Raw genomic sequence first — 21327 nt, forward strand, 5'->3', positions numbered from 1 at the left:
TAATAACAAATAGAAATAGGTCCCAGTCACTGACTCCCGCTAAAATTACAGAACGAACTGAACAACTCTTCAGAAAATGAAGTTATCAATTTTACATTTAATTAGAAAAACCTGGACAACACCACAACCTTGTTTTAATACTCATGAGGAGTTCAATAACAATTAGGCATGCAATTGAAATCACCAGAGAATTACAAAGGATTTTTATTCAGCTTTAATTATCCATAAAAATTAAAATGCAGTAATTAAAGGACACCCTATGGGTCAGCTAAGTTTAAACAGGTTATCTTTTGTTGATTCAAAGTAATTTGAGAATAAAATTAAATAATATTTACCTTTTAATCCTTTTCACATTTCTTACTGTTATACAAACAAGAAAATGGATGTGAAAGCACTTTGTAAACTATAAAACAAGACATAAATTTTAATCATTATTACAAGCTGTCAATTTATGTTATAGGTTTTTTCCAAGAAAATAGAAATGGATAGACTTCCTGAAATGGGAGTTTAAGTGGCTGAGATAAAAAAAAAATAAAATTCATAAAAAGATATCTTTTGAGTTTGGCCCTTAACAAACACAGAGGAAAAAGACTGTAGCAATAGACAAAGATGGACATTACATAATGATAAAGGGGTCAATCCAGCAAAAAGATATAAAATTTGTAAATATCTATGCACCCAACAAAGGAGCACCTAAATATATAAAGCAAATATTAACAGACCTAAAGGGAGAAACTGATAGTAATACAATAATAGGAGAGGACTTTAATATTCCACTTACATTAATGGATAGATCATCCAGAAAGAAAATCAATAATTATACCAGATAGACTTAATAGATAAATACAGAACATTCCATCCAAGAGCAGCAGAATACACATTCTTTCCAAACGCACACAGAACATTCTCCAGGATAGATCATATGTTAGGCCACAAAACAAGTTTCAATAAATTTAAGAAGGCTGAAATCATATCAAGCATCTTTTCCAAACACAATGGTATGAAAATAGAAATCAATTACAAGAGAAAGACTGGAAAAATCACAAATATGTGGAGATTAAACAATATGCTACTGAACAACCAATGGGTCAATGAAGAAATCAAAAGAGAAATTAAAAAGAAAAGTACTTTGAGACAAACGAAAATGGAAATACAACATACCAAAATCCATGAGATGCACCAAAAGCAGTTCTAAGAGGGAAGTTAGACATACAGAACTACCTTGAAAAACAGGAAAAACCTCAAATAAACAATCTAAATTTACACCTAAAGGCATTAGGAAAGAAGAACAAATAAAGCCCAAAGTTGGTAGAAGGAAGGACGTAATAAAGATCAAAGTGGAAATAAATGAAATAGAGACTAAAAAGACAATAGAAAGAAAAAGACAAGCTGGTTCTTTGTAAAGTAAACAAAATTTGACAAACCTTTACCTAGATTAACTAAGAAAAAATAGAGAGGATGAAATAAATAAGATCAGAAATGAAAGAGAAGTTACAACTGATACCAAAGTACAAAGGATAAGAGACTACTATGAACACCTGTATACCAACAAATTGGACAACCTGGAAGAAATGGATAAATTCCTAGAAACAGACAATCTTCTGAGACCAAATCATGAAGAAATGGAAATCTGAACTGACCAATTATTAGTAAGGAGATTGAATAAGTGATCCAAAAACTCGGGACTTCCCTGGTGGCGCAGTGGTTAAGAATCCACCTGCGAATGCAGGTGACATAGGTTCAATCCTTGGTCTGGGAAGATCCCACATGCCTCAGAACAACTAAACCGTAAACTACAACTACTGACTCTCTGCTTTAAGAGCCTGAGAGCCACAACTACTGAGCCCACATGCCACAACTACTGAAGCCCAAGCACCTAGAGCCAGGGATCTGCAAAAAAAGAGAAGCCACTGCAGTGAGAAGCCCTCACATTGCAATGAAGAGTAGCCCCTACTCGCCACAACTAGAGAAAGCCCATGCACAGCAACAGAGACCCAACACAGCCAAAAATTTAAAAATAAATAAATAAATAAATAAATAAATGTAAGGAACCCTTAAAAAAAAAAAAGTAATCAAAAAACTCCCAAAGAATAAAACTCCAGGACCAGATGACTTCAATATTCTACCAAATACTGAAAGATTTCATACCTATCCTTCTCAAACTCTTCCAAAAATTGAAGAAGAATGAATGCTCCCAAACTCATTTTATGAGGCCAGCATTACCCTGATACCACAAAAAAGGGAAATTACAGGCCGATATTCCTGAAGAACTTAAATGCAAACATCCCCAAAATGTTAGCAAACCAAATTCAACAATACAATAAAAGGATCATACACCATGATCAAGTAGGATCTATTCCAGGGATAAAAGGATGGTTCAACACCTGCAAATTAATCAACATGATACATCATATTAACAAAATAAAGATCATCACAATAGATGCAGAAAAAGCACTTGACAAAATTCAATACCCATTCCTTATAAAAAGTCTCAACAAAGCAGGTATAGACAAAATGTACCTCAACATAATAAAGGCCATATATGACAAACCCACAGCTAACATCACAGTCAATGGTGAAAAGATGAAAAATTTTCCTTTAAGATCATGAACAAGACAAAGATGCCCACCCTCACCACTTTTATTAAACAGTATTGTAACTCCTAGTCAGAGCAATTTAGGCAGGAAAAAGAAATAAAAGGCAGCCAAATTGGAAAGGAAGAAGTAAAACTGTCACTATTGGCAGATGACATCATTTATGTAGAGAAAATCCTAAAGACTCCACCAAGAAACTATTAGAACTAACAAATGAATTCAGTAAAGTTGCAGGGTACAAAATCAATATACAAAAATCTGTTGTTTTATATGCTAACAATGAACTACTAGAAAGAGAAATTAAGAAAACATTCAATTTACAATAGCATCAAAAACAATAAAATACCTAGGAACAAATTTAAACAAGGAGATGAAATATGTACACTGAAAACTATAAGATACTTATTAAAAAAACTGAAAAGACACAAAAAATTGAAAGATATTCTGTGCTCATGGATTGGAAGAATTAAGATTGTTAAAATATCCATATTACTCAAAGCAATCTACAGATTCAATGCAATCTCTATCAAAAGTCCAATGGTATTTTTCACAGAAATAGTGCAAATAATCCTAAAATTTGTATGGAACCACAAAAAAAATCTGATAGTCAAAGTAATCTTAAGAAAGAAGAAGAACTGGAGGTGTCACTTCCCTGATTTCAAACTATAATATAAAGCTATAGTAATCAAAACATAATGGTACTGGCATAAAAACATACACATAGATGAATGGAACAGAATAGAGAGTCCAGAAATAAACCCACCCATATATGGACAATTAATCTACAACAAAGGAGGCAAGAATATACAGTGGAGAAAAGACAGTCTCTTCAATAAATAATGCTGGGAAACTGGACAGCCACATGCAAAAGAATGAAACTGGATCACTATCTTACATCATACACAAAAATTTATTCAAAATGAATTAAAGGCTTGAATGTAAGACCAAAAAATATAAAAGTCCTAGAAGATAGCATAGGTGGAAAACTCCTTGACATTGGTCTTAGCAATGTATTTTTGGATCTGATTCCAAATGCAGTGGCAACAAAAGCAAAAATAAACAAATGAGACTACATTGAACTAAAGGAAACCATGAATAAAATAAAAGGCAACCTACTGAATGGGAGAAGATATTTGGAAATCATATATCTAATAAAGGGTCAAAACACATAAAGAACTCATACAACTCAATAACAAAAACACAAACAATCCAATTAAGAAATGGGCAGGGAGTCTCAAGAGATATTTTTCCAGAAGACATACAGATGGACAACAGGTACATGAAAAGCTGCTCCACAACACTAGTCCTCAGGGAAATGCAAATCAAAACCATGAGATATCACCTCACACCTGTTGGAACTGCTATTATCAAAAGGTCAACATATAGCAAGTGTTGGTGAGGTTGTGGAGAAAAGTGAACCCTTGTGTACTGTTGGTGAGAGTGTAAACTGGTGCCGCCACTATGGAAAACATATGGAGATTCCTCAAAAAATTAAAAATAGAACTACCATATGATCCAGCAATTCCACTTCTGGGTATGTATCTGAAAAAAAATGAAAATACTAATTTGAAAAGATATATGCACCCTATGTTCATTGCAGCATCATTTACAACAGTCAAGACATGAAAACAACCTAAGTGTCCATCAACAGATAAGTGGATATAGAAGGTGTGGTATATATATGTGTGTGTGTACACACACACACACACACACACACAAAATACAAGGGAATACTATTCAACCACAAAAAAGAAGGAAATATTGCCAATTATGACAACATGGATGGACCTTGAGGGTTATTATGCTAAGTGAAATAGTCAGACAGAGAAAGACAAACATCATATGATATCAGTTGTATGTGGAATTTAAAAAACAAAACAATCAACAAAGCAAAACAAAAAACCTCTAAACTCACAGACACAGAGAACAGACTGGTGGTTACCAGAGTGGGCAGGAGTGGGGGGAACAGATGAAGGCAATCAAGAGGTACAAACTTCCACTTATAAAATAACTACATCATTGGAATATAATGTACAGTATGGTAACTACAGTCAATAATAATATTGTACTGCAAATTTAAAAGTTGTTAAGAAAGTAAAAGTTCTCACCATAAGAAAAAAAATTGTAACCGTATGGTCACAGATAGTAACTAGACTTGACTGTGGTGATCATTTCACAACATATATACATGTTGAATTATTATGTTGTACTCCTGAAACTAATATAATGTTTTGTGTCAATTACACTTCAATTAAAAAAAAAGACAAACTAAAACTGCAAGCAGTTGCCACCAGTTAACCCTCACTAAAGGGCATGGAAGTATGCACTACAGGCAGAAAGAAAGCAATCTCTTGCACATAAGATACAAGAATCAGCATCATTTTCTAACATCTTGTGGGTTAAAGTATATATAAAATATACAGGACAACAGCTACATTAGAGGTGAGGGAATGTGAATAAAATTGAAGTGTTACAAGGTTCCTGCACTGTTCAGTAAGAGGCAAAGTATTGATTAATTCAGACATTTTAATTTCTAGGGGTAACCACTTAAAGAGCAGAAACTGAGGGCCTAATTTACAAATGAGTACAGGAAAAGAGTGGGATGATTAAAAAAAAAAAAAGAATCAGTCCAAAAGAGTGGATGCCTAGCACATTAACTTTCTTCTATTCTGTTATGTGTATTTAAGACTATACTTGAAAAAAAATTATTGCTATGGCCACAACTCATAAGTTCCGATGAGCATTATTTGCTTATCGTTTAAGTGCAAAATATTTTCTATTTTTAAAAAATTTGGTCCATGGGCTACCAAGTACAATTTCCTAATTTTCATATTGGGGATTTTATAGTTATCTTTTTGTGGCTGATCAGCTTAGATGCATTGTGGTCAGAGAATGTGACAATATGATTTAAAATGTATTGAGATTTATTTTATGGCCTAGTACAGGGGTTAGCAAACTACAATTATTTGGCCAAGTGTAGCCCACAGTCTTTTTGTACCAACAAGCTAAGTAAATGTAAGATATTTACGTTTTAAAAGGTTGTTAAAAAAAAGAAAGATGGAAAGACAGACATTAAGATGTGACAAAGACTGTATGTGACCTGTACAGCCCCAAATATTTACTTTCTGGCCCTTTAAATGCTTTATTAGTGCTTGAAAACAGTTTTCTGCATTGAGTGCTGTGTCCTTTATATCCTTTAGATATAGTTTGCTAATTTTGTTGTTTGAATTTTCTGTATCATTACTGATATTGTTTTGTTTATTCTATCAATTACTGAAAGGGGTATATTAAAGTCTTCTGTAATTGCAGATTTGTCAATTTCTCTCATAGTTATAAAAATTTTTGCTTAAATATTTTGAGCTTACGTTATTAGGTGCATATACATTTAAAATCGTTATGTACCTCTTTGTGAATTGAGCCTTGTGTCATTATGAAGTGATTCTTTTTCTGTTTTAAAGTCTATTTTATTGACCCTAATACAACCAATGCCATTTTCTTTTTCTTGGAATTTGCCTGATATATTCTTTTCCCCTCTTTTTATTTTCGATCTTCCTGGAGATCTTAGCAAGCATGGCAAGGCAAGAAAAAATAAATAAATAAAAAGAAATAAAGCCTGAAAGGAAGAAAAAAAAATACTGTCTTGTCTGCAGCTGATACCATATGTCAGTAGTAAGATCAGTCAAAAAATTAAATAATGGAAAAAATAATGTAACGTATTATACTAGCATTAAAAAAAAGATGCACCTAGAAATATCTGCAACTAAACTCTTCAAGATATTGATGGAGAAAATTACAAACTTTCAAAACCTACAAAGTTAAATGAATGAATAGATATAACACTGTCTTCAAACCAATCTATGATTCAACCCAATTCCAAACAAAATCCCACCTGGGTGTTAGCAGAACTTATAATTCTAAACCATGTGCAGAATTACAGGGGACAAGAATAGCCAAGACATTCTTAAATAACAACAAAAAGGGATGAGATGGGGTAGGGGATGGAGTAGAACAACCCTACCAAAGATCAAGCCATATTATTAAAAATGTTTATACAAAACTTAATTCCATGTGGATTTATGACTTAAATATAAAAAGCAAAAATACAGTGCACTCAAAAGATAAAATGGGGGCATATTTTTGTGACTTTGGGAAAAGGAAGGATTTCTCCAACAAGGAAAAGGAACCATAATCCATAAAAGGCACAAATTTGCAACACACATAACTGACAAAGGATAGGATCCAGAATACATAAAGATATCCTAGGATCAAAAGGAAAAAGACAACCAATAGTAACTTCAAAAAATAAAATCAGGTGCTTCCCTGGTGGCGCAGTGGTTAAGAATCTGCCTGCCAATGCAGGGGACATGCATTCAAGCCCTGGTCTGGTAAGATCCCTCATGCCACGGAGCAACTAAGCCCGTGAGCCACAACTACTGAGCCCATGTGCCACAGCTACTGAAGCCCGCATGCCTAGAGCCCATGCTCCGCAACGAGAAGCCACCACAAAGAGAAGCCCTCGCACCACAATGAAGAGTAGCCCCCACTCACCTCAACTAGAGAAAGCCCTCGTGCAGCAACGAAGACCCAACGCAGCCAATAAATAAAAAAATAAATTTAAAAAAATCCAATCAAATCACCAATAAGGTATATGAAATCTCATTAGTGTTCAGTGATGTGGATTAAAAACATTAAGTTCATACTTTGCCAAAATGTTTGCTATTAGTCACAACACAATTTGACAAATACCGATGAATGTATTTGTATGCTTCGCATTTCCTCCCCTGGACTTTTTTCTGTCATTAAATTTACTAGGGGTAAGGTTTCTTAAAGCATATTAAGAAACTAGCGATAATCAATATCCCTTACTTTCTCATCATAGAAACTAGATCACTGGGGGTTTACCCCCAGCTTTGCTTCTAACGGATACCTCTGATACCTTATTCAGTCCTTCCTCCTGGATTATCTTACTTATAACTTGAAGTGATGGAACTGAGTTCTAGAGAAGCCCCCTCACTCCCACCCAATCAATGTACATTGAATCTCAACAAACATGCTTTTTCAAGACTTTCTTTTTCACTTACTCTTCCATTCATTTCTCACCTAATATATTTCTCTTAATCTTGTGCACCAGGCATTGAAGACATGAAAACAAATACATACAACAATCTCTGGTCTCCAGGGTCTGGTCCAGGGGAAAGAAAAAAATTAACGAATCACAGCAATGTGCCAAGTGCTATAACTGAGGTGTGGAAAGGGGGCTAAGGTAAACAGAGGAGGAAACACATGCACTTAGACTGAAGGACTGTAGAGTTTTGGCGGGGTGGGCTGAGGCGAGGCATGAGACAAGGGATATCCAGGCAGAGACACTAGTGTGGGCAAAATATTGAGAAGAAAAAAGAAAACAGGCTTTGAGGGCTTTGTAGAGACTTCAGCATGGGAGAATGTCAGGTCTCATATGTTACATAAGGAACTGAGAAATTACCCAGCAAGCAACAGGGTATCTTAGGGCAAGGAAGTGATATGATAACGCCTGAATTTAGAAAGACCACTCTGAGTGCACTGTAAAGGGGAAAAGGGGGTATGGAACTGGGAGACAAGAAAGGAGGAAGTAGAAAGACCAGTTAGAAGGTTATTATAATTGTCTTGAAGAAAAATTATAAGAATCTGAACAGTGGCAGCAGAAGAGGAAAGAGAGATTTGATAAATATCATTGGTACTATTGGGTAATGGGGTCCTGGTAATGAACAGGATCCATTATCCAACAGTGGGGATTCAGAGAGAAAGAAAAGTCAAGAATGACTTCTGAGAGAAGTAAGGAAGATATGAAGTAAGGCTGTGTCAGTAAAAATGGAGAGGAAGGAATTGATTGGAGAGAAATTAATGAAGCAGAAATGTTAAAACCAACTGAATGAGTAGCTTCAGGGGCTGAGGAAGAAGGAAAAGGAAGACTGTGCTGTTCTTGGCTTGGACTAATGGGTGGGTTGTGGGATCATTAATCCAAATGGGAAAAACAGGTGAAGTAGATCCTGAGGGAAAGAAAATGTTAATTTTTTAGCACATTGGATTGGAGGTGCCTGAGAGCTATCCCGGGAGAGAGGTTAATAGTTCTGAAGCTAGCAAGGAGTTTAGAATTGGATAAGGAGAGTGTGCCTAGCATATGCTTTATGACAAGTCTTTAACTCCATGAGATAGTTACAGATGAGAAAAAACTTAGACACAGAGCACTTGAATAATTTATCTAAGGTCACCATTTGGGTAACTGCTGGAGGTAGGTGTTGAATCCTGGCAGTCTTGATTTCAGAACCTGTGTGAACCACTTCACGGTGTTCACCTCTATGTCATCAGCAGCACTGCAGGTTGAAGGCCTGGAGAGTATGAGGGTGCAAAGAGGGGACTAAGGACAGAGTCTCAGGAAACACCAATACTGAAAGGGAGGACAGAAGAACAGGGGATCGGAAGACTGAGAATGGCCCCATGGAAGCCAAAGGGAGAGAAAGTTTCAAAGAAGAACTATTTAACAGTGTTACTTGATGCAGATATTCAACTCAGATGACAGAACTTGACAACTGGAAGGCCAGTGACATTACTCGGGAGAGTAAGTTTCCCAAGAGGCTAGAGCAAGGCTACACTGAGTTGAGGAGAAAGTGAGATAAAGTGAGAGAGCTCAAGCTGTGAAAAGAATAAAGATTCAGGAGGCTGCTGGAAAGGTGTAAGTTTGGGGAGTTTATTTTGTTATAAAAGTAAGAGGATTCTCAGCATTCTTTCCTACTCAATGTCCATTAGTAAAAAGTAAAATCCATAAATAGCTCACTAAAAACCTGTAAAAGACTTAAGTTATAACACTAGACTTGGGAACATCTTAAATACAAAGGAGTTTTTGCACACTGCCTCCCCTCACCACATCTTCAGCTCCTGATCATCCCCATTAGGTTCTACTGGGCCTATACTACCAATGGTGGATGCTCTCCTCCAGCTCTAGATGCACAGACCTTTCCTCAGTTCTTCAAACACACTAAGCTCTTTGCCATCTCAAGGCTTGCTGTCTCCTTTTGCTGGGAAATTTTTGCTTTATCCTGCACCTGGCTGGCTTCTTCCTGTTCCTCAAAGCCACTTTCTCAAGGGGACATCCCTGACCAATCTATAGAAGTCATACTCCTACCGTATTCTCTATCACAGAACTCTATTTCATGGAATTCTATCTTTTTCTTTCATAGCACTCAATCCAATCTGTAACCACTTTATTTGCTCATATTTTATTGGCTGCCTCTTCCACTAAAATGTGCAATCATGATATCAAAGATGTCTGGCTTGTCGGCCTCTGTGTCTTCAGCCCTTAGAAGTAACGTGTTCAATAAATATTTGTTAAAGGAACTATATAACCCAATTTTCTCCCTCTATCATTTTCCTCAGTTGGGATCACGCACACTGTTTCTCAAATCCAAGGCCTTTTCTCAGTCTTGATTTACATATGCACTTTTATTAGATATCAAGCTCTCTGCTGCAAGCTTTATTTGTATCCTTTCACTTAATGGTCACAATAGTCCTCTCATAAAGACAGGTGCTTTTAAAATTATATCTCCATTGTACAGATGAGGAAACAGAGGACGTTGCGTAACTTGCCCAAGTTCAAACAAGTGGTGGAGCCGGGATCAGAATTTAGTTGACTTCAAAAACAAAACAAAGCCAGGCCACTGCTCACTTCAAGTGAGGGCACATCCTCTAGTTTGGGAAGTCCTGATTTAGCTTTGTTTATGTCCTGTTACACGTACTCTATCCAGGCCATTTCCTAATCCATAAATTCAAATTTCACCCCCTCTTCCCACTTGTTTTCTGATGGTGGGAGACGAGAGCTAGGAGTGGAGGGCTGTCCTGAACTTCCAATTCCCGGCTTCTCCCGAGAAAGATGCATGTAAGGAGAAGAAGAGATCCAAGCGTTAGCCACTTACCTTTCAGGACTGAGGAAGAGGTGGCCCGGGGCCTAATAAGTGACTGTCGGATTTTGGAGCAGAAACCGACAATTCCAGCCCCGCACTGGCGGCCAAAGCGCTTACCTTAACTGCCACCTCCGGAGCGGAGTCCACCGCCACTGCCAGAGAGGACTTATCCGAAGACGATGTAGTCAAGTGCATGAGGGAGTCCGCAGCTGGCAACGAACACCGTCCGCCCTCACTGTCCGAGTCCGATTCGGACCCTGAACCCGAACCGTAGGAAGCAGCCAGAGCTGCGATCGCAGCCGACATGACGGCAACAGATACTCTGCGGAGACCAGGCCCTGGCGGAAGAAGGAGTAGCTTCAGGTCCTGACAGATTGTCATAACACACATTATTTATTTCCCTTCCTAAGAAATTATTTATATTTTACAACAATCACTACAATAGATTAATCAGTGTTAGAATAAGTACAAGAAAACTTGGAATTTGGAAACATTTACCTAGGGAATTAGAGAGAATATTATAGCTTAAGACTTTCGGGACCTACGTGGCTAGATTAAAGACTACAAATCCCGAAATACCTTGAGGCCTCGAAGTGCCACACTTCCGGTATGGAGCGCGGCAGGAAGTGGGAGAGGCACGATGGGAACTGTAGTTTGGAGAGGGGGGCGGGGCGGGGCGGCCCTTTTTTGACCCCGCCCCTATAGGGTTGGTTCATTCAATTGGCTATCGTCTTCCCTCATTCCCTGGCTAAGCGCCGTTCTCTCCGTCCCCCTCCCCCAAACTGAGGATTGGGCAATACCATAAAGGTTCAGGAAACGGGGGGAAGAGCGATATTCACCCCCCCACCCCTACTGATGGGTGAGTGGGTGGGAGATGAGTTTCCCACCGCAGCTGCACCTGGGCACTGGGAGCTGAAGAGGAAAATGAGACTCTTAAGCGGGGGGCCTCTGACTGGCGGGGAATAGCACCTGGTGGGAAAGATGGGGGATTAGGGGGCGAGAGTCCAGCGGTTCCCCCCTGCTTCAGGCGCGGGTCCCCGCGCCCGGTTGTGGAGCGTCGCGCGCGGGGAGGGGGCGGGTGGGGGGCGGCGGCGGCGGCTTGATGTGTTGTTCGCTCGAGCGTCGAGCGCACGGTGGGTCCGGCGACCGGCGGGCGTTGCGGGCGGCGTTCCCTGTGGCCCGGTGCCTCAGCTGCTGCCCACAGCAGGTTCCACCCGAGAGCCACCCCTGGAGGCTCTAGGTGGAGTCCCGCGAGCTGAGGGGGACCGGCGGCTGCCGCCGAAGCATGAAGGAGGGGTAAGGCGAGAGCCCCTCAGGATTTCTCGGTGAGCGTGAGTCTCTCAGGAATTGGGGTGTTTTTTTGGGGGGGGCGGTGGGCAGGGTGCCGGGCGAGGAACTCTTCCTCCCTGGCCGGAGCGGAGAGAGGTGTGCGCGGAGCGAAGGTTGCGGGGCTGGGCGCGCCTGCCCCGCGAAGGCCCCCACCCCCATCCACGGGTTGCCGGAGCCCCGGCCGCCCACCCGCCCGCCGGGCTGGGGACCGAGGGACGCGGCGGCCGGGGGGCGCACCTGGGTCTTGGTGGCAGGGACCGCCCCGAGGCTGTTCTGGGCGGGGAGACTGCGGGTCTCACCTGAGGTGCCACAGCCTGAGCGCCCCTGCCCCCGCGGCCCGCCCCTGTGACTCCTAGCTCTACTGGGAGGCTGCGGCGCCCGGTGCCCGAGAAGCGCGGCTTGAGCTACGTGCCCGAGGCTCTGTAAAGCCAGCGGGTGCGCTTGCGTTTCTGTGCCCCGCGTCTGTGTCTGAAGACAACACAACGGGAAAGCGAGTGCGGGGATCCCTTTCTTCGCTGGAAGAGGAGGCGAAGCGGGGCTGTCGCCTCCGATGCCTGCTGTGGGGGGAGGGGGATGCCTTGAGCAGAGTTAGGGAGCTGCTTACCCAGCTGCGCCGTCGGCAGGACTCGCCCATTGTGCCACCCCGATAATTATTCAACTCTGCAGCATCCATTGCACCTTTCCCATTTTTCTTCTCCCCTTGCTATAGCATGCCCCCTAGCTTCGGTACTCTGACGCCTGCTCTTCCACTTGCGGATGATGAACTGAAATAATGGTGAAAAGAAAGCACATCCGACCCGAACATTCACAACCTGTCTTATAGCCGATTAATTAACTAATCCCCAGCTAGATTAGATCTTTAATACGACTCAGTCTAATTCTGTCCTTTTCTGTGTAAAATGTGCCTAGGATTTGATTTAGTTTGATTTGATTTGATTTTGGGGGCGTTAGATCCACGTTTTAGCTAAGTCTTATTTCTGTCCAGTAATTGATGTAATTGATTTATTGGTTATTTGGCCCGTCTAATGTTCTTAAATTTAATTTGTATAGGAGATAACTTTCATTTTCCTAATTGTTGATAGCAGTATATCATAATTACAGATGCATTCTCCGTCTTCGAACTCTCAGGAACAGTTTTTTCCCTTATGCTCTAAGTTTCCGTTAGGAAATATTTGATATAAAATTTGTCAAGTTTTGAATAAGGAAAGTTTTGTAGTTCTTTATTTTTCAGTAACGGAATATTTGTTTGCTAATCCTAGCCTTCGGTTGAATGAAAGGAAACATTTAATATTTAAGATAGGGTTTTAACTGCCATAACATTTCCTAAATTTACCTAAACTTTATTTATTTAGTTCTTTTCTTTGCAATATCATGTATTTAATTACTTGTTATAGAATTTCTTCTCATTTTTCTAACTTCTGTCTGCGAGGATGGGTAGTCTACAATTTTACATGGGGATGAAATAGTTTTTGAAAACGGAAGAAACAACTGTTGGTTATTTGATTATTATGTTAAAAACTGTTTACATCTCATTATTTAAAAATAAATGATTCACTACCAAAAATAAGTTTTATTTTTCTCTTTTGTAACTCCCTTTCCAGCTTTTCTTGTTTAAGATTGTTGCCATAACCCTCTTGGTAAAACGGAATTGCACATAGGCATTGCAGAGGCAGTTGTTTTAAGGTACAGTAATTGTTTTATGGCACTTGAAAGTGGCGCACACATAACTTAATGGTGTAGGATCAGTTGCTTGTTAGGAAATGACCTTGCAATTTACAAAATGGACATCTTGCCTTAGTTTCCTTATATGTAAATGGAAATAAACCCACTTATGCCAGTAAGTAGTATGCATAAAGTAAATATGTTTTTATGATGCTTTTAAACAAAATTTAAATATTTTAGGTAATGAATGATGAAAATATTTCAGTGTAAAATACAGTGAAAAATGTCATTAGGATTTTCTGTGTCATGTTAGAATGGCAGATTTACATTGATTTTGCTTTGGAGACATATGGCTCTAAATTGAATGTTTCTCATCCATCAAGTTTTTAGCAATTGCAAATTTAATAGGTATTATAATTAATACATATATGTAGTTATAAATATAGGCTTAGTTACTATTGATGGAAAAGTTATATGACTTGGTAATAAACAAGTAGAATATTGAATTAAGTTTGTGAAAAAGAAAGTCTCCAGAAAACATTAAGGCCTTTTTCACTGAAAAATTTGCAGATGACACAATTCAGAATATATTTTGAATTTGTAATCCATTGATTTTTTGTAGTGTAATATAATACATTGACTTTGTAATGCATTGAAAATACGTTGATCATTTGTAAGATATAATATGGAGCACCTTTGTTTATTATTCAGGTTTGTAAATAACCATTTATATATTCAGAGACAGTGTATCAGTGTAATACTATATTTAATTTTACATTTTCGCTTTATTGTGAGAATAGTTTAAGGTATTTCCAACTGCTTGATTTTCATTATCACAGTGGCTAATAGCTTTTGATTTCCTAATTGGGGGATTAACTCAGTTAATTTTCATAGTGAAAACTATTATTAAAATATATTACTATTACTTTTACCAAAGCAGTGCTTTTAGTTACTTTGTGGGGAAAATTCATATAAATGATAAGATTACTCAAATGTCTTTAAAGTTACTATTGTATAGTTTCTTTTTTGAGAATTAATGTGATGACATTTTAAATGGTTTCTTAAATGACCAACTAAAATTCAGGTGTCGTTATTACATGGATAAGTACAGTTAACTCAAGGTTTTTCTCAGTTCCTTGAGGACAGAAACTGACCCAATGCTTATTGTCATAAATCTGAAATTGCTAGCAGTGTTTAGCAAATAGTATAGGTTTAATTTTTTATTGGATGAATAAAATGAATGAATAAAGAATATCCATTGATTTAATGTATCATTTAGAAATTTTTTAAAAGATCTGTCAAATAAATTTTTAACTCATAAAGCTTATAGCTTTATCTTGAGAGAAAAGAAAAAAATGTATTTGAAAGTTGTTTGAACTTCATTTACCTGTTCAGGTATAATTCCTTTACCCACACATTTTTTGAACCAGCACTAGATACTGTATAATGCATACATTGTCAACCTTTCATTTATGAAATGATAATATTCTTCTTACCTCTTATAGGTCACTTCATGAAAATGTACATTAAAGGTTTTCTGTTTTCCTATATTAGATGAGGATAGAATCGTGTTTGATTCTTTTTGACTTGCATCATTTTCCAGTAAAATATTAATAAAAATATGTCTGTACAGTATATCCTGTGCTGAATGTGCCTGAATACCTAATTTTAAATATAAGTGACCTCTAAGGTGGAGCTTTTTATAAAATGAAGAATCTTGTGTTTTTAGTTTATCACATTCAGTTTATAATTTTGAATCGTGTATTGGTAGTTCCTAACTTACAAGGGGATTGATTATATTTTAAAACTTGTGAAATGGTTTAGAACTTGGAACTTACGTTCTCAGAAACAGTATGCTTGGTGGTTAGATTCACAGAAAACTAACCAAATTTAATCATAATATACTTGAATTATAGGAGAGTTGTAAAATTGTATTAATAATAATTAATATAAATATTATATTGAAAATACCTGTAATACTGTGTACAAAAATCTCTGTGGGAAAATCAATTCCCAGTCTACCTTGAAATGTTAAGAATAAAGTTCTCTTGTGTTAGACATGCCAACATTATTAGGAACTTGTCCTCTGACACCCACTGGACGTGAAGAGGAACGTCTTCCTCAGTTCAATGAATGGTGCAACCTTACATCATCTGGGGCAAGAGATCAGAGAATGAAAAATTGGAAGGAACTAGGATCTTCTTTGTAACGTTGAACAAGTCATTTTACCTCTTGAGGTCTTTGGTTTTCTCATTTATAAATTGAGAAGGTTGAAGTAGATGATCTCTGAGGTTCCTTTAGGTTACAAATAAAATTCAAAGGCGTTTCAAAGCTAAGTGTAACCCTTTTTTCTGAGAGTTTATTTTCCCTTTCTAATATTACTGCTTATATATACTTTCTGTCAGAAAATTTCTCTTTTCTGGATCTACCTCTGGAAAGATTATAGTCTTAATCTTTTTCTCACATGCCTATTCTTGGAAGCAAGACTTTTTAGGGGTTTCTTTTTTGTTTTTGTTTTTGTTTTTTTTTTACTTTTTAGATTTTTAAAGGAGTTTTTGTTATTGTTGTTATTAGTTGCTGTTTTGTTTGCTTTTGTTTTTATTCTTTTAAAACTCCCAGCACCACCAAGAAACAGGAATTAAGATGATTTTCTTTGCTTTCCTCGCTTAAGTTTTTTACTGACAGCCTGTAAGTAAAGTCAAGGTAGATTTTATTTATACTTTGGGGAAAAATCATATCCAGTGAATCTGCAGAGAAATTTTTTTAAAAGGCGAAATATTGTAACTAAGGCTGTGGAGTGGGTGTATGAAGGTAAAGAGATGTAATATGACCTGAGAGTAGGGTTGTCAGATAATGTATGGGGTATCCTGTATTTTTATTTGCTGAATCTGGCAGCCTCACCTTAGGTGCTGTGGAACTTTAGACAGGGCAAGAGTATGGTTATGGTGTGGTTGGAGGCAGAGTGAGAAAGTGAGAAAGTCTTCCTTGAGGACAGGACAGTTTTGTTGTTGTTGTTTTGGTTGGTTGTTTTGCTTTGCTTCATTTTTGTGTTTCTAGTGCTTGGTCTTTAAGCTAAGTGGATATTTGAGCTGATATAATTATGACAGAAGAGCAGGTAAGTAATTCTCTTAGGATGGTAGTAAGATCAAGATGCTGTGAGAAAGGGGGTCATGAAACACTGCTATGTTTGTCATATACACTGGAGTATTTTGTAGGTTTTTAATTAAGTTCTTATTTGGAGGTTAAGAATAATCAAGAGTAACAGGTAACATGGTCTCCTAGGAGGAAAAGAAGTACCATTGCATGCTTGCTCTGTGTGCAAGCTACTGCATAGGTACTGTTATATTTATTGTCTTATTTGATATCATAGTCTTCTGAGGTCTTTATGGAAGAAGGCGGTCAGCTGAATTAAACAAGTTTATCCTGGTCAGCAGAAGCACAGGTTCTCTGGGAACCACTCTCTTCCTTTTCTCCAATAAGTTACTGCTGAAGCAGCCATTTTAATAACTTGATAATAGTAATTCTGCCTGCCTGCTATCCTCTCCTTCATCTGCATTTGGACAATCTAGTGGTGATTGTCCCATGCTAAGCCAATTTTTCATTTAGCACATAATTATTGAGGGCCAACTAGGTGCTAGATAGATGCAGAAAAGAGAGTAAAACAGAGGTCTTAATTCTCTTGGAGTCAACATTATGGTAAGAGACAGATACTAAACAAATGTGCACATTTATTATTAGAAATTGTGATGAGTGCTATCAAAGATAGGAACAAATAACCTAGTTTACCTTGAAAATCAGGGATAGCTTCTTTGAGGAAAGATTGGTGGACATTAGCTATGTGAAAAAGGAAGAGAATGTAAAGAATACATGGAAAACAGTTTTGAGATGGGAAGTAGGTTCAAGGAACTGAAAAAAGGCCAGCGTAGATAAAGCTGAGTGATTGTGGCTTGATAAGTGGTTGTGGAGGTAAACAGGAGCCAGACCACAGCTACAGAAGTTTTGGTTCAGAGAGAGTTATGGATTTTTATTTTAAGTGTATTGGGGAAGGCCATGAAGGATTTTAGTCAGGTTAATCCCTGAGTCAGATCTGTCTTTTAAAAAGATCACTCTGGCTTAAAGGGGGCCAGAGAGATCAATCACAATTCTCCCCATTTCTGTAGTTTATTTGTCCAGTTCTAGACACCTGGCGCTGAGCCAGGCTACTCAGTTTTTCCTGGGTCCTAAGTGCCCAGAGGGTGGAATAACTTTTTTTCTCTTCGGTGGCTGAAGCTATAAGACACAAAACTGAGAAACTGTTAATGGCCTTGTTTCTTGCCCTGTGAAGCAGGTAAGCAGGGACATCTTGAAGAAAGAACAAGAAGAGAAGCAAATTCAGAGTCCTGGCTGTGTTCAAGTGTCTTTGTCCATGGTCCTGAGATTGGGTTACAAGAGGCACTCTAGTATCTTTGTAATACCTTGTCCTTTTTACACAAACTAGTTGGAATAATACTTTTGGTACTTGGCAACCAACCAGTTGAGTCCTCATATATTCAGTAACTTGTACAAGGTCACAATGCTAATAAAAATGGTAGAGGTGGAACTTGAAGAGAGATTTCAAACTCCCTTTTTTTTTCCTATTACCCTATGCTGCCAAGCCACCACTCCTTAAATTAATGATTCTAAAGGGATTCAGAGGAGGTGGGGGTTGGGAGTGATGACACCTGTTGGATGATGATGGCAGCAGTGCTTTATTTTAGGTATATTTGGCAGTGGTACAGCTTCTTGGCATTCTTTTCTCTTGAGTAACAGTTACTCAGGTCTACTCTAATAAGTTAGCCTTTCTGCAGTGACTAACTCATTTGGAAAGAAGAAGCTTGTGTGTCAGGGAATGGATTAATTTATTTGATTCCCCTACTGAAAAAATATGAAGTCTGTTATATTTTCATGTTGTGCTACAAAAGTAAGCTTTTTTGTTTTCCATTCTTGGATAAGACATATGTTGTGTTATATCTAGGTTTTGTTTATTTGTTTGTTTGTTGGTAAATTTTTGTAACATAAATGTGCTGGAGGTAAAGCCAGAGAATTGTGGAAAGGTTACACAGAAATGGGAGGAATAGGAGAAGCATTTTATATTTCAGTTGAAGAAGAAAGCTAGCACTCATTTATTTTAAAAACCAAAATATAAAAGCTTTGTATGATACATCATAACACATGACTAGAAATCTATCAATTTTGTTGATATTTTCAAAGAAGCCTCTTGGTTTCATTGGTTTTCTCCGTTCATTTTCCATTTTCCATTTCATCGATTTCTGCTCTATTTTTTTAAAAAAATTCTTTTGATTACTTTAGGCTTATACTGCTCTTCTTTCTCTAGTTTCCTAGGTGGAAGCTGAGATTATTGATTTTAGATCTTTCTTATTTCCTAATATATGAATTCAGTGCTATAAGCTTTTGATAGATCCCACACATTTTGATAAGTGGTATTTTAATTTTCATTAACTTCAAAATTTTCAAAAATTTGTCTTAAGACTTCTTTAACCCGTATGTTATTTAGAAGTGTGGTGTTTAATCTTCAAATATTTTGGGATTTTCCAGCTATCTTTCTGGTATTACTTTCTAGTTTAATTCCATTGTGGTCTGAGTGTGTACATTGTATGATGTCTATTCTTTTGGAGGGAGGGTGTTTTACAGCCTATAATGTGGTCTATCTTGGTGAATAGTCTATGTGAGCTTGAGAAGAATGTGTGTTCTGTGTTAGGTGAAGTACTATATGTCAGTTAGATCCAGTTGACTGATGATTCTGTTCAGTTCAACCCTAACCTTATTAATTTTCTGCCTGTTGAATCTGTCAATTACTGATATAGAGGTATTCAAGTCTCTATAGTAGTGAATTCATCTATATTTCTCCTTGCAGTTCTATCAAATTTTGCTTCACATATTTTGGTACTCTGTTGTTAGGTATATGCATTAAGGATCGTTATGTCTTCTTGGAGAATTTATACCCCTGTCATTATATAATGCCCTTCTTTATCCCTGGGTTATTCCCCTGAAGTGGGCTTCTTGTAGACAACATATAGTTAGGTCTTTTTTTTTTTTTTTAGTGCACTCTGATGTTCTCTGTCTTTTAATCAGTGTATTTGAACAATTCACATTTAAAATAGTTATTGATATAGTTGGATAACTATCTACCATATTTATAACTGTTTTGTATTGATTACATTTGTTCTTTTTTTTAATACTCTTGTCATTTTCAGCCTTCTTTGGCTTTAATTAAGCATTTTATATGGTTTCATTTTTCTCTCCTTTCCTAGTATAGCAATTAGCCTTACTTTTTAAATGTTTTTAGCGCCCTGGAGTTTGCAGTGCACATTTACCACTGATCTAAGTCCACTTTCAAATAACATTATGGTACTTCACAGGTAGCACAGGTATCTTGTAACAGAATATTCCCTGGACTTCCCTGGTGGTCCATTGGTTAAGACTCTGTGCTTCCGCTGCAGGGGCTACTGAGTTTGATCTCTGGTCATGGAACTAAAATCCTGCATGCAATGCTGCATGGAAAAAAAAACAAAAAAACTACAACAGTATATTTCCAGTCCTCCCCTTATTCCTTATAACATTGCTGCCATTCATTCAATTTATCCACATAATATAATTACCCAATACTTTGTGGCTTTTATTACTTTGAACAATCTATTAAAATCAGAGAGAGAAAAAAATAATTTTATTTTACATTTATTTATTCATTCTCTGTAGCTCTTCTTTATGTAGAGATCCAAGTTTCTGATCTATATTGTTTTCCTTCTCTCTTTCTTTTATCTTTCATTGCATGTCTACTGTTGACAGATTCTCTCAGTTTTCGCTTGTCTGAAAAGGTCATTATTTCTCCTTCACTTTGAAGGATAATTTCTCTATGTTGGTGGTTTTTCTTTCAGCACTTTAAATATTTCACTCCACTCTCTTGTTCATGGTTACTGACAAGAAGTCAATGTAATTTTTAGCATTGTTCCTCTATTCATAACGTGTTTTTCCTCTGGCTTTTTCAATATTTTCTCTCTGTCTTTTGTTTTCTGCAGTTTGAATATTATATGCCTAGGTATAGAGTTTTTGGCTTTTCATTCTTGGTGTTCTCCAAGCTTCATGGATTTATGGTTTGGCTCCTATTGTTAATTTTGGAATATTCTCAGGCATTGTTACTTTAGATATTTAGTCCACTCTCTTCTCTCCTCTTCCTGGTATTTCCATTACACATATGTTATACCTTCCTTAATTGTCCCACAGTTCTTGGATATTCTGTTCTGTTTTCTCATTCTCTTCTCTCTTTGCATTTTAGTTTGGGACGTTTCTATTGATAGATACTTCTTCAAGTACACTGATTCTTTTCTCATTTGTGTCCAGTTTACTGATGATCCTGTCAAAGCCATTCTTCATTTCTGTTTGAGTGTTTTTTATTTCTAACATTTCTTTTTGATTGGCTCTTAGAGTTTCCATCTCTGCTTACACTATCCATCTGTTTTTGCATGTTGTCCACTTTTTCCATTAGTGCCCTTAGTAATCATAGTTATTTTAAATTCCTAGTCTGATATTATAAAATCTCTGGTATATCTGCGTCTGGTTCTAATGCTTGCTTTGACTCTTCTGACTATGCTTTTTCTTTCCTTTCCTTTCCATATACCAGACATGATATATAGGATAACAGGAACTGAAGTAGGTAGGTCTTTAATGTGAGTTTTTATATTTGTCTGACTGGGAATTAGGCTGTGATTACTATTTGCTGTAGCAGTAGGTGTCAGAGGTTTCAAGTTCCTTTAGTGTCCTTGTTTTTGTTT

General features: G+C 37.4%; 2 protein-coding genes across 3 annotated transcripts in view; one reads left to right on the forward strand and one right to left on the reverse strand.

Annotated features, from left to right (window-relative positions):
• Positions 1-10883, reverse strand: part of CDC40 (cell division cycle 40) — a 52441-nt gene extending 41558 nt beyond the window's left edge. The window contains exon 1 of one of the 2 annotated variants that reach the window (XM_057739089.1): positions 10646-10883. In XM_057739089.1, coding sequence (XP_057595072.1) covers positions 10646-10834 — 189 coding nt within the window. In that variant the 5' untranslated portion in view covers positions 10835-10883. The remainder of the gene's footprint in view (positions 1-10645) is intronic. The other variant, XM_057739090.1, reaches the window with a different exon arrangement.
• A 576-nt stretch (positions 10884-11459) lies between these two features.
• Positions 11460-21327, forward strand: part of WASF1 (WASP family member 1) — an 81798-nt gene continuing 71930 nt past the window's right edge. Inside the window, exon 1 of the mRNA XM_057739091.1 lies at positions 11460-11853. The gene's annotated coding sequence lies outside the window, so the exon portion shown is untranslated. The remainder of the gene's footprint in view (positions 11854-21327) is intronic.

This window comes from Hippopotamus amphibius, chromosome 6, assembly GCF_030028045.1.
Source record: "Hippopotamus amphibius kiboko isolate mHipAmp2 chromosome 6, mHipAmp2.hap2, whole genome shotgun sequence".
NCBI classification, from domain to species: domain Eukaryota; kingdom Metazoa; phylum Chordata; class Mammalia; order Artiodactyla; family Hippopotamidae; genus Hippopotamus; species Hippopotamus amphibius.